Here is a 13,556-nt window from a genome sequence, read left to right on the forward strand (position 1 = left end):
TTTGTTTGGATTTATTTGGTTTGGTATAAGTCAAGTATAAACTCTCCTATACAGCTACAGTGTACCGTACTCTCGCGATAAGAGTTTGACATCATCAACTCAAACTTACACTCCAGTCAGTCTTCCGTCAACTGTAGACACGTGTCGTTGGGACGCGATGGCTCTTGAAGATGCTGAGGATTGGGTCGATGGAGCTGCACATTTGCCAATAGAGGTAAATTATTTATTAATTTAAAGCTTTGTAAATTATTTTTTATCTGGTTTTTAAGATGACATTCATGTGTTCTGGTTGATAGGTGATAATGCACATCATGTCATATCTATCGGTATCTGATAGGATGGCTGCTGGTCTAGTGTGTCGTGAATGGCATGAAGCATCGCTCAGTACCAAGTTTGTAGACAAACAAGCTGTAATTATTAGTCGCGAAGATGACAACATGCATCTTGTGATGAATACATTGTTAAAGTCACAGAGACCTTTTCATCATTTTATCTTTAAGGAAGTGGAGATTAAAAAAAATTTACCAATTTGGGATAAATTTGGTGGAATAATACGAAGCTTGATTTTGGTAATTTTATATTTTATTGTTTGGTATAATTGTTGATTATATATTAGTTTTAGAAGTGGGACTACATATTTTTTTAACATAAAAATTTTAATCTCGTGAATTGATAAAAAAATTGTGATTAAACTTAACAGCGTAAATTATTATTAAGCTAATATTAAATTAACAAAATAAAATTGTTTGTGAAGAAAATTAATTCAGCAGATAGTTGATAATTTTAAGAATTTTTGTAACAAATAAATTATGTCAAAAAAAAAATTTATAAAAAAAAATTGACATTTAGAAATTTAAAAAAACTACAAATGCAATTTTTTAAAAATAATTTTTGGGAGCAAATTTATTTGTTAAAAAATATTAAAAAATTGTCAAGTGACAGCTAACTTTAATGTCATAGAAAATTAAAAAAAACCAAAAACAAAGATATAAATAGATAAAAGTCTTATATATTCAAAATTAAATATAGTTATAAATATTTTTCAATTTTACGACTTTTATCCGCCAAACATATGATCCCACTATAGAAGAATTATTAATTTGTTTGTTTACCAGGTTTGCTGTGATTTAAGTGAAAGAACGCTCGTCTCGATATTAAAATGCTGTGAAAATTTACGTACGTTGCATATAAACGCATGTAGAGAATGTTTAATGTCCGGAAGGCTTTTGGACGATGAAAAAGACGTAAAAGAATTATCTGATAACTTCCAATCGTTGATTGAACTCAGTTTAGCGTCCAACAGATATCTCAGTGACGCACTTTTCAATAGGCTTGTGTCTATTTGTCCAAATTTACAATCTCTAAGTCTGACGGATTGTCAAATATCGTTTCATTCTGGTGTTTACAAACGTTTTTATCCGCATGATTCGATCGAGCAGGCCTCGGAATCTTTGTTGACGTTTTTTAATGTCTTGATGTACATAAAGAGACAAGCAAAAAGACTGAAGCACGTGAGTTTTGGGTCAACGCTGATTGACAGCACGGCTTTAAGCAGTTTGGCAAGTGTTGAAGGATTGAAATTGGAATCACTTAAACTGAGATCTTGTGATCAGCTTACCAATGTAGGATTACGAAGTTTAACTCGTCAAATAAGTCTTAAGGTGTTGGATATTAGTTTTTGTACACGAGTTACTGACCAAAGTTTAATTTGCATCTGTCAGAATTTATTTAATCTAGAAAGTCTTAATGTGAGAAGATGTCGTGCAATCACCGATTACGGTGTGACACAAATACGTTTATTAAAAAAATTAAAAGAACTTGATATTTCAGAGTGCGAGCAATTAACTGGTGCGTCTATTACTCAAGGTTTGTGTTTGCAATCTATTGACAAGAACGAATTAACAGTCACGGCAGATAATCAGGATCTAGAAAATTTTAATGCAGATAAATTAGATGCACATACTGATGAATCAATTAAAGATGAGAATTATCCTACCGTGCCAAGTTCTTCAAACAATTGTTTACAAACATTGTCGGCAAACGCTTTGAATTTAGATGAGAAGTCGATTGAATGCATCGCTAATTCGTTTCCTAAGCTGAAGTTTCTCGACATTGGCTACTGCTTCAGTGCAGTTAATGACAAAACAATCCAAAAAGTTTTCAAAGAGCTGACATTGTTGAGAACGCTGAGAATAAGTAGGTGTGACAAAGTTAGTGACGCAGGATTGACTGGCATGGGCGCGGGGAATCGTATTAATAATGCCGACTCAAAAATAGAAAAAATAATTCCAGAGCTTACAGACTCCAGATTAAAAATAAGATTGGGATCGAGGGCTGAGGAGGAAATAGTACGTGACGCTTATAGAAAAAGAGAAGTTATGGAAATGTGTGAAGATACAACTTCACCTTGTGAACTTGATATTTTTTCTGGATTTTCCTTGATCCGGTTGAAGGGATTGAGAGAACTCGATCTTACGGGGTGTAATAAAGTTACCGATGTTAGCTTAAAGCATGCATTTACTTTTCCTGAGTTACGAGTTCTTGATCTAAGCATGTGCCAACAGGTAAGCTATTGATGTCAATAACTATAAATAGTAATATTTCAATGAGTCATTAAATTATTTTGTTGATTTTCAGATAACACATGTTGGACTTGATTATCTCACAAAGAATAACCAAGCAATTGAGGATCTTAATCTTTCACAGTGTCACAATGTCACAGACATTGGGATATTGTACATTGCTCAGAGATTATATAGATTAAAACGTCTTCAGATTCGTGTAAGCTTTATGTTATTTCTTTGCATTGTGATTTTTTTTTTTTTTTTTTTTTTTACTACGCATCTCAAACGCAAATCGGTGAGTGTAATTTTTTTATAAATATTAATTATGGTCAAATTATTTTAGGGTTGTTCTCAGCTTACGGATCATAGTCTGGCTGGAATAAAGTCATACTGCAAAAATCTTCAGTATTTAGACGCAAGTTATTGTCGCGGGATAACAATGAGCGGTATTGAAAGTCTATGTTCTCATTTACATGTTAAATTTTCTGAACAACTTGATAGTTTAAGTAGCCGAGATGTTCCAGTTCCACCGTTAATACGCAGATAAATGTTAATTCGGAATATAATTCCGTCCTCTTTTAATGTACAATTCTAGTGAAGAAATATCAATTCATATTACATAAAAGTATTTATTAATTATTACGATAAAATAAAATATTTTGCTAATTTAACATTAAAAGTATAAATTTTTTTATTTATTGAATTTGTAAATAAAAATTTTATATAATAATATTTATTACAATGTGCCTTGTGTTACAAGGATAAATTTAATAATAAAGTAATAATTTCTAATGTTATTTATTATTTGTTACTTTTTACATTTTGTCATAGTTATTAGATTAATAAAACTAAACAATCAAAAGTATACACACAATAATTAAACATCTAACGTTTTATTATATTTATGTAATTTTAATTATTAAAGAATATTTTAAGTGAAATTTTTTAAAATAAATTTTCCTTACTGATCATTTCTACTGACATGTTACAATTTTTATTTATGTAATATTCAGTCAAAATAATGATAATTCAATACAATTCCTAAATATATTTATTTACATTGTTACTATAATTCCATTACGAACTATATAATTTATTTTATATCTTTAGAATTTTAATGGTTAAAAATTTTAAATTATAATCTATGTTGTGTAAAAAAATAATCAAATAGTGTAATAAAAAATTTTTATCATTTATTAAACTTACAATTATTTTTCAAACAACAATAGAGTTAAGCATAACATTTATTATTTTATTTCAAAGTTACATTTTTAACGTAAAAAACATTATTTATGTATTGTAAATAATCCATTAATTTAAGAAATTTTTACTCTATTTCACGTTAAACGCTATTTCAAATGACCTATTTTATATTTTCGCTATCAGATTATATAAATATTACTTGCTAGTTATTTATTAATTGCACGGACATGGTATTTAGAATAAACGCAAAAATAGTTATTTATATACCCTTATCCAAATATTTGATAGTATTGAAACTAGTAAAAAATAATTAGAGTGATTATTGATAAACAAATTCCTACAATGTTTTTATAAAATTATATAAGTAAATAATTGAGGATAAATTTTATTGCTATTAAAGTTTCTTATTACAAATAAGAGCAAAAAAAAATGAGACAGTAATTCAAGTTAGAAAGTAAAAATTAAATCACAAAAATATAAGACTATATTTTTGTACTGATGTATTAATAAAAAATAAAAAAAAAAAAAATAATAATAATAATAATAATAATAAAATTTTTTTGATTTATTTTTCTGATTCCAGTTTATCAAATTTTAAATTCATCCAATTTTCCTTTTGATAATTTTATTTCTTTCAAGTATAAATAATTTATTTCAGTCCAAGTTATAACTAGATGTTACATTTATCAATAATTTAATCATGATAATATTAACAATAATACATCGTTGAATGTCAGTAAAAGAGTATAAGTAATGGGAAGAGAAAAAAAAAAAAAAAAAAACTGTTCCCTGAAAAATTTTTTGATATTTTTTTTCTCAGAAAGAGAAACTTATACTCTTCCAATTATAATTTATAATGTACCTTAACACTTTTAGTGCTAGTTATAACAAAATTTTTTACTATTCAAATTTATACGTAATTTTATTATCTACTCAGTACTTTGAATATTTTAAACTGCCTTTATTTTTAATATGCTACCAAAGTGCGTTCCACGTACTTGTAAATGTTACTTATATAGACTTAACATAGTTATTATAATATTGTTTATTTATTTATTCTTTTCCATCAATTTCAAAAGATGAGTTTATTATAGACAGCCTTATCCGTCAGTTATTCTTCATAAGCTAAAATTGAGAAAAATTGTTAGTGCAATTCACCTGTCATTGCTATTATTTTTTCTGTATAGTCTTAAACTTTAAAAGTCGAGATAAAAAAAATTTTAATCAGAGAACATACTTTTTTTTAATATATTCTACATAACAATCAATCACCAATTATTAAATACAATAGGTCACTAATAATCGTTGAATTTTTGACAATTTTACATAGTGTCTTGAAGTATTGAATTAAATTTTTGCACATGATGTCAGAAAAATATGTTAAATATTAACAAATATTGTAAAGCTCCAAAATCAACTGAAGTTAAATTATTTTAAAGATATAATATTTTTTAAGAATTAACTCATTTACAGATATTCATTTATGGAACAGAATAATTACAATTTTTCCGCAAATATATGTTTTTTTTTTTTACATCAATTATTTTTTTACTGTCGACGGTCGTAACATTTTGTCATTAATAACACTATTTTAATATTATTATTCAGCAATTAAATTGAAAAATTATTAATAAATATATTTACCGAAAATTTCTTCATTGATATTGAAATGAAATGAAAATGGAAAAAAAAAGTCAAGTTCATTTATATGTTGGCTAACGCTGTCAGTCATTACAATTATTTATGTAATGTTATATAATTTAAAGACGTGTCTTAATAACGATTATTGTGACACATCAGTATAAAAAAAAATGAGTAAAAAATCAATGCGTTTTATATATGTATATAAGATTCGTATCTGATACAAAAAACAATGATATTTTTTTTTTTTTTTTTTTTTTTAAGTTCTCTATAATTAAAAATGAGAGACAGAATAAGGCAAATAGAATTATTGAACTACAATTCTAATGATATTTACAACGACGTAAAACGTATTTAAATTAAATGATCAATCACAAAATTACAGTAAAAAAAAAAACAATAAATAATCACTATATATACTCCGCAAATTATCACATTAAATATCTCATGATAAAATCACTTGTTGTACGCTTTTATATAAATTTTTTTTTTTTTTTATAATAAAATTTTTTGTTTATAGTACACAAGTCGAGCTGAATAAATACACTCACCAACAATAAGTGACAATGAATTTATAAGTTTGCCGATGAATTTCCATTCCCTGAGACCAAAGAGTCGAGCAATAAAGCTTTGCTGTCCTCTAGATCCATTGAATCGGTGTTGTAAAATTCATTTATTGTATTTTGACCATCGGCACTTTCAGCACCTAAATTGTTGGTGGCTAATAACATGTCATCATCAAAATCTAGGAGATTGGATGGAGTATACGTCATTAGTTCACCACCAGTTGCACTATTAGCTGTAAATAAATAAAAATTTAATAGTTTTATTGACTAAATTGAATAATTCATAGAATTTATTTATATAACTTACCATCTACTGGATCTTGATCTTTGTCGTGATGTGTTGGATTTAATTCAGGATTCACGGGTATTCCAAATGACATTGGATCATTGCTACCAAACAACTAACAAAAACAATAAATTTTGTTCGTAAATAAATTATGATTCATAAATGCAAAATAATTTAAATGACAAAATAAATTTAAAAATTCAAAATATCTACCTAAAAATTTGAAATTTTAAAACTAAAAAAAAAAAAATAATAAATATATTTATGAAAATTGTAACCGTAAAAAGAATCTCGGGCCATAGTTCCTTCAACGAAGTTTGTACTCCAAAAGTGATCTAAGCTCTTTAAAAAAAGTTATCAAATAATTGAAATATAAAAAAATAAACTATCGTACCCGGTGTTGCCCGGATCACCTTTACTTTTTTGTAAAATTTTTAAATAAAATGTACCTTTTTTCTGGCATACCTTTTACTTGAATCGTCTACTTTAATCACCGGGAAATTTACGAAATTTCACAGGCGATTATTTAATAATTATCGAACACTCGATTACTACTACTAAACTGTAATTATACAAGTAAATAAAACAGAAAAAGTATAACAGTGTCCTAACACATACCTCCATCAGTGTATTGGCATCAATAGTGTAACCTTCATTGCGTAGCAATTCACGCAAATTTTCCAAATCATTGTGCATTGCTTCTAGATGATTGTCCATTTCTTCCCTAGGTTTTTTAACAAAAACATCAATTTTTAATTAATTTAAATTACGAGTTAAATAAAATGACCTAAATCATTGCTCTTGATATGGAACAATAGTGAGATTTAAAAAAAAGTCAATGAATTATCTACTGTCACCCAATGATTTTAAAATTGAATCTTAAAAGTTTTGTAACTTTTTTAATAATTCCAAGATATTTTATAATCCAATGAGAAGAAATAATAAAATAAAACCTACTATTTAATGAATATTAAAAAAAAAAAAAAAGTTAATTTAATAAAAAGTATGAAGATTTACAATACATCACAAAATATTAAATAAAATTTTATCATCATATTGATTTTTGACCAACTCTGTAATTAAAAAACAATTGACTCCAAAAATTTTATTCTCATTTGTAGAAATGAAACTCATGGTCCAATTCAAACTTACATCGATCCTAACCTGTAAGCAGTACTAGATATATTCGAAGGATTGACACAACTCAATGACAAATTATTGGACTTGCTGCTGGAGCCTGGATCACCATTGTTACTCGAAATAGCTGTACTTTGTTGTTGAGTCGCCTCCAAAGCGTTTTTCTTCAATTTATCAGTCGAAGAGTTTTCTCGAATGTCTTCCTTGTTGATGTCACCTTGAGGTTCTCCTGATTTATTTATATCAACTACAGAACCATCAGAGGTGAGTAGGATGTCTGGAATAATAAACATATCACCCAGATCAACGTTACTTGACTCTACGGCGATCTCCGGAGCTTCTTTAAGATCATTGTCAACTTCGTCAGAGTCTTCATCCAATTCTGATGAATCGTTCATCTTGTTGATATTAGCTGCCATTGCGGTGAGCTTTGAACTTCTTACAGTTTTGATTGGGACCGGTTTTTTCTGCAACTTGGTTGTTGCGTTCTCCACTTGTGTCGGCGCTTGAATGTCATCCGGATTGACTTCAAGCATTAGCGTTTCTTCCCTAAAAATTGATACAGCGATGTCTTTCCAGTTCATTTTTTGTTTTTGTCATGTCATGAGTGTGTCGATAATTTTATTATAAATAAATATTTTAATTGTCTCTAACAGCTTACAGTCATTATAATTATGGTTAATATTTAATTAAATAAAGTCAAGCATGCAATTGACACTTTTTTTTTATTTACAAATGTTAATGAATGAATGAATAGCGGAATTAATTATTTTGATTATATAATTTTAGAAAAAAGCTTTGAGCTTGTATTATTTAGACTATTTTTTTATTTTCTTAAAATTTTCTTATTTTTTCAAATCATATCAGAAGGTTCGCAAATTTATTCATGCTTCAATATATGGTAGAAAATAAATAAATTAATCATTCTATCCAAATAAAACTACCTACAGAAAATAATAAATTCTTAACATAAATTAAATGACTCAATTTATGATTAAATATGTGAGTGAGAAAAAAATGACAACCTGGGCTCTTCTCCGACATTCGTCGATGGAATCAGAATTTTGACAGGCACGGTGTTTTTCCTCCTGATAAATATTAAACAGTTATTGCTACCTAGTTTATTCGAAAATATTTTTTCCAAAAACAATGAAGCAAAAAAAAAACTTAAGTAACGGAGAAGAAGCTAAAGAATCAATGTGTTTCATTATGTTAGTTGTTCTGCCAACTAAATAAAATGAAATAATATTAAAAACGAAACAATAATGAACGAAACATAGATTATTAACACAGAATATTAATGAAGATATTTTTCTATAAATAAATAAATGAAAAATGAATGCAAAGTTAGTTTATATTCTATTCTACTGAGCAATGATGTCAAATTGTTTCTAAAAAAATGTAACCCCAGCTGCAAAAAACTACAGATAAATCCTATAAAACAAAAAATAATAAAATAATAAAAAAAATAAATCCTATAAAACAAAAAATAACTTATTCATGCAAAAGAATTATAAGTATAAAAAAAGTTTTATAAAATTATTATGGAATATTTTTTATCTATTAGCTGAATAAAATTTAATCTTATTTTTAATCTTTGCCTTTGCTATAAAAAGAGCTTTGATACGATTATCAACATAAAAAAAGTTAAATTTATATTCACATACTTCTTTTTTGGCTTCAAAACAATTTTTTTCTTAGAAGACGTTTCCTGAATTTCTGATGGATCGTTGCTTATTGGCGCGTTTGGAGAGAAATGAGCTGTTTCAATATGTTCGTCGTTTAACATAGCAATTGATTCTGGACTTTGGACCCTAGCGTTGTGATTTTCCAGCATCCTTTTGTAAAAAATTAAATTCAAAATAATAAATAATCATGAGTTGTGCTCAGTAAAAATATTCATCTAATAAAAAATCACTCTTACTCAGCAACAATATACTCGGAATTAAGATCATCAACATGATGCTCGTGTTCAGTAGCATCAAGCTCATGGATTACAGGTCCCGTAGGAGAAGCTTCGGGCTGAAAAATATAATTAAAACTTTAATAAGTATTCAAAAAAGGTAACTAGTTATCTAAATTAATAATGCTTCAATAAAAAGCTCACTATAAGTTTATCTACTTTCATCTGTTTGCTGCGTTGATGATTGTCAATCATCAACGGATATCGTCTTTTCACCGGAAGTCCACCACTTCTCGATGGCTGTACGAGTGTTACTAAGAAATGTATAAGCTTGTTGACTATTTCTTGCTGTTTGAGATGCTTTCGCCTCAACATTGCCAGTTCCCGCCACAATGCCTCGTTCTCTCGCTTCATAGCACCAAGTCTTGTGTCCATGTGTTCCTGGCGTCCTCTCATACTTCTCACTTCGCTCAAAACTTTATTCATTACTTCGGTTTTTATTGGTGGATGTCCATCTTGACTCTTACTAGATGCAATCTAAAATTAAGTCCCAAGTGAATTATTAAAATCAATTGACTGTTTAAATATCTTATGGATGTGTAACATAAATTTAAATTAAGTACCTTTCTTTTAATGTGTTCTAATAAATAAGGATGATCTTTAATAAAATACTGATGCGCAAATTCCATTTCATCTCGTTCGCATTTTAGACCTCCAAGTTCAACGGATACTTTCTTGTGAAATCCATCTATGGATGAGAAACAATACTTGATTATAAAATTCTTTTATTTTTCCAATAATTTTTATGCGTACAATTACTAGTAATTATAAAAATAATAATACTACATACACATATTTAATTGTCGAACAAAGCTAGCCATGTTATTGTGTTTGTAATAATGGGGTAATAGTTCTCTGGCAAATTGGGCCGGATTTCTGATGAAAAAACTCCTTCCATTCTGTAAAGATAAATTTCATTAAATATTAATCAATAATTAACAAAATATTGCAGTTAAAATTTAATCAACAATGATCAAAAATTTTAATTAAAATCAAAGATCTGATGTTTATTTTTTTTTTCCTCTCATTAATAGTATGGATAGATTTTTTGTAATGCTAATAATTCATTATTGATTCAATTAGATATTATATAAGTAATCTAAAGTAACAATTTCCTTAGATGTGACTATAAAACGAGTTTTGGATTATCTAAGACTTACTAATGTCATACGTTTAATAAAGATACCTATATTGTACAAATAAAATTAAATTACGTCTAGATGATAAAATCGATTAGGACTGTTCATATTTCGGTAGTTTCATAGTGTGTTGATAATATGTGTAAATTGAAGTAAAGCCTTATATGATGATACATATTGAATAATAAGATAGATATATGTTATTAGTAACCAGGTGTCATTGCCCGAGTGATAGATCTAATAGTGGCCAACTATTGAATAATTTTCAATAAAAATTTGTCATAGCATAATTGTATTGCCTAGTTTGATCGGTATTAGTGAGTGAATCACGAACAAGAGGAGGCAAAGGAATTTTCCACGTACATTGTACATTGAATAACAAACCAAAACGTTTATACTACGTTTCCTGAAATAAATTTAAGAGGCTATGTGAAAGGACAAAATAACGCGTACTTAATAGTAATAATATTACTCAGTGACATTTTACGTGTCAATTAATAATTGGTAAATAAGTTCACCTACAAATAATAAAATAAGTTTGCTTAGTAACAGTGAGGTTCATAATATGAATATATAGATAATAAGATGCCCACAGATACTCACGGTCGCCCAACAAATAAGGTCGTCAGTCTCAGGATCTTCGACTAATTTCCAAAGTTTCCCAAGAAATGCCGGGACACTTGTTTCCACTTCCATTACAGTATGCATTTTACCGTCACTGCAATATTCAAAATTCAAATTTATAAATAAAATTCACTTTTATAATATCAACTTTTAAATATTTATATTTATTTTTTTAGAGAGTATGTCCTCACATTTCACTACATTTAACAGTAATGGCTCCTATATGACGATGTTGTTCAGAGCCCGATAGTAACGCCGCGGTTCAGTAACACAATCAAATACACCGACAGCTACGTTATATTACGTACTACGCACCGCACTGTCTGTTCTCTCAAAAGTTTTCTGCTCAAACCACCAAACACTGCTCAACTGTCTTCTGCTTAACGTTGACTGTACACTTTAATCTGAAAAATTAAAAAAATTTCATTAATTAATATTATTAATTTGTAATTTGTCACTCGACATTTTTAATTACCAATAATGTCACAAATATTTTATTATTTATCACATTGATTAATCATTATTTAAAATAAACTATTTTATTTTTATCATACGCTGCATAACGTGGGTCGAGATTCGCAAGTGAATCAGCAGGGCCGTAGCTAAAGGAAAGGAATTCAACAAAATCGTAAGATCGTTTGTGCGCAAAATAAAATAGTGCTAGAAATTTGAATAGCGAGCTGCGCGCGCGCCTAAACTTTAACCAATAATGAATCGTGGCCCGTTTTTTGCGAGTTCGACCTTTGACTAACTTCAAGACTTTCATGTATTTTAATTTAAAGAATTTAACAACACTGAAAAAAGTATTGTTTCTATCAGTATGCAAAATTTATTCGAGCGAATTTTCTTCAGGTCAAAAAAATACGGATTGTCATTATCAAAATATCAGTCCCAAGCGTCACAAAAAAAATGTTGGCTTTTTGGCAGATTTCAGGTGAAAATTAAGTTAGCTGACATTTAAAATTCTTAGAAATTATTTTTTGGAAAAATTTCACTTAAAAAATTAAAAAAAAAATTGTCACATGTAAAAAACTTGAAAAACTATAAGTGCAATTTTTTATAAATATCTTTTAGTTGTAATTTAATTAATAAAAAAAAATCAAAAATTTTTAGACGTCTGCTAACTTCAGTGTCATGATTTCAGTCAAAAAAAAAATTAAAAAATTAATAATTGTCAACTTAAATTCAACAAAATATTAACAAAAAAAAATTTGTGCCACTTGGGGTATAGTTAAGCAGAACCAAATCGAGTTTTGAATTTGAGATCTATACTCTGCGTAATATTACTATAGTAAATTCCGAATTTTCCCGCGCAAGTTTTGTTGCTCATATTGATGTCCAGTGTATTTGTAATAATAGCTAAAAAATAAATTAAAAAAATTATTACAAGTAATTATAATTCTTACTAAAACTTGGAAATTAAAATTTATCAATGACATTAAAGTTAGCTGTCACTTGATAAATTTTTAATTTTATTTAACGATCAAATTAACTCTAAAAAATTATTTAAAAGAATTGCATTTTTAATTTTTTTCAATTTCTACATGTCAATTTTTTTTTCTTATTATTTTGCTACAATTTACTTGTTTACAAAAGTTTAAAAAATTATTAAATATCTGCTAAATTAATTTTCATAATTTATCATTATACTTATAATTTCAGTTCTTATTAAAAAATTAAAATTAAATTATTCTTATTACTCAGTATAGTGAGGTTAAAATTACTCCATTTTGAATTTGATATTCTGACTATAGTAAATTGACGTATTGTAATAACCAGTTTATGAGTATACTTTATACTTTTGAGTTTTGAGCAGTATTCGTTCATGCTGTGCAAAATACCACGTGTTAGTGGAGCAATACCAAGTTTTTATTTTACCATAAGTAATATTATAAGCAGAAAGTAACTTTTTTTTTCAGTGAATAAATAGTTACTTCAGTTTATCCGGATATATTTCGTACTGCGATCGAACAAACTACAATGGAAAAGAACCGCAACCCAGAGTTTGATCCAGAGACAGATACAAAAATAAATCTGCTCATAGAAGCTTCTCGAATTCATGAAGTGAGAGAATTGGTTGATAGGAAATTTTTAGCAACCCAGCAGGCATTGAACACATTAATGGCTCAAGTTTCCGAAATGCTAGACGAAGCCTTTGCTCGAATGAATGAGATAACACTTGAAGAATTTCGTAAATTAGACGAAATAAATTTCAAGTTCCTAAAAAAAAACGTTGAAGTTCGTACTAAATCTGACCTGGAAAATGATCATGGATTGGTAACTGAAGAAAACAGTGTCCACGAAACTACTGGCGAATTAGCAATAAACGCCAACGTTGAAGATGGAGAAATCAAAGGAAATTGCAAGATTGCATCGAAGGATCCACACCATTAATGGAAGCTGCTCATGAAGATCATGAAGAAATGGTGGCTT

The 13,556-nt window shown here is 28.0% G+C and overlaps 2 protein-coding genes and 1 long non-coding RNA gene across 8 annotated transcripts; 2 read left to right on the plus strand and 1 right to left on the minus strand.

Annotated features, from left to right (window-relative positions):
* Positions 1-5: 5 nt before the first annotated feature.
* On the plus strand, positions 6-3,450 carry LOC141536548 (uncharacterized). The gene is made up of 5 exons (XM_074257149.1): positions 6-214; positions 297-569; positions 1,116-2,564; positions 2,638-2,781; positions 2,908-3,450. Exons 1-5 carry the CDS (start codon positions 158-160, stop codon positions 3,109-3,111), a joined length of 2,127 nt encoding a protein of 708 aa, XP_074113250.1. The 5' UTR covers positions 6-157; the 3' UTR covers positions 3,112-3,450.
* A 285-nt stretch (positions 3,451-3,735) lies between these two features.
* LOC141536549 (uncharacterized) lies at positions 3,736-11,456 on the minus strand. Of its 6 annotated transcripts, XM_074257152.1 has the most exons (13): positions 11,315-11,456; positions 11,103-11,217; positions 10,151-10,259; positions 9,924-10,048; positions 9,505-9,837; positions 9,322-9,419; positions 9,065-9,235; positions 8,423-8,485; positions 7,413-7,946; positions 6,879-6,984; positions 6,282-6,375; positions 5,960-6,207; positions 3,736-4,892 (listed from the first exon to the last, which is right to left on the minus strand). In XM_074257152.1, the coding sequence occupies exons 2-12, from the start codon at positions 11,205-11,207 to the stop codon at positions 5,981-5,983; spliced, it is 1,965 nt and encodes a 654-aa protein (XP_074113253.1). In that variant the 5' UTR covers positions 11,208-11,217; positions 11,315-11,456; the 3' UTR covers positions 3,736-4,892; positions 5,960-5,980. The 6 variants fall into 6 exon arrangements, with proteins under 6 accessions (XP_074113253.1, XP_074113255.1, XP_074113254.1 ...); XM_074257154.1 differs by having other exon boundaries at positions 3,736-6,207; positions 9,520-9,837; XM_074257153.1 differs by having other exon boundaries at positions 3,736-6,207; positions 7,425-7,946.
* On the plus strand, positions 10,483-11,441 carry LOC141536560 (uncharacterized). Its single transcript, XR_012480743.1, has 3 exons — positions 10,483-11,003; positions 11,085-11,199; positions 11,300-11,441. It is a non-coding gene; the product is annotated as an uncharacterized LOC141536560 (long non-coding RNA).
* Positions 11,457-13,556: the final 2,100 nt, after the last annotated feature.

This window comes from Cotesia typhae, unplaced genomic scaffold (assembly GCF_013202065.1).
Source record: "Cotesia typhae breed Kobodo isofemale line unplaced genomic scaffold, CoteBio_Ctyphae scaffold_152, whole genome shotgun sequence".
In the NCBI taxonomy this organism is placed as follows: Eukaryota; Metazoa; Arthropoda; class Insecta; order Hymenoptera; family Braconidae; genus Cotesia; species Cotesia typhae.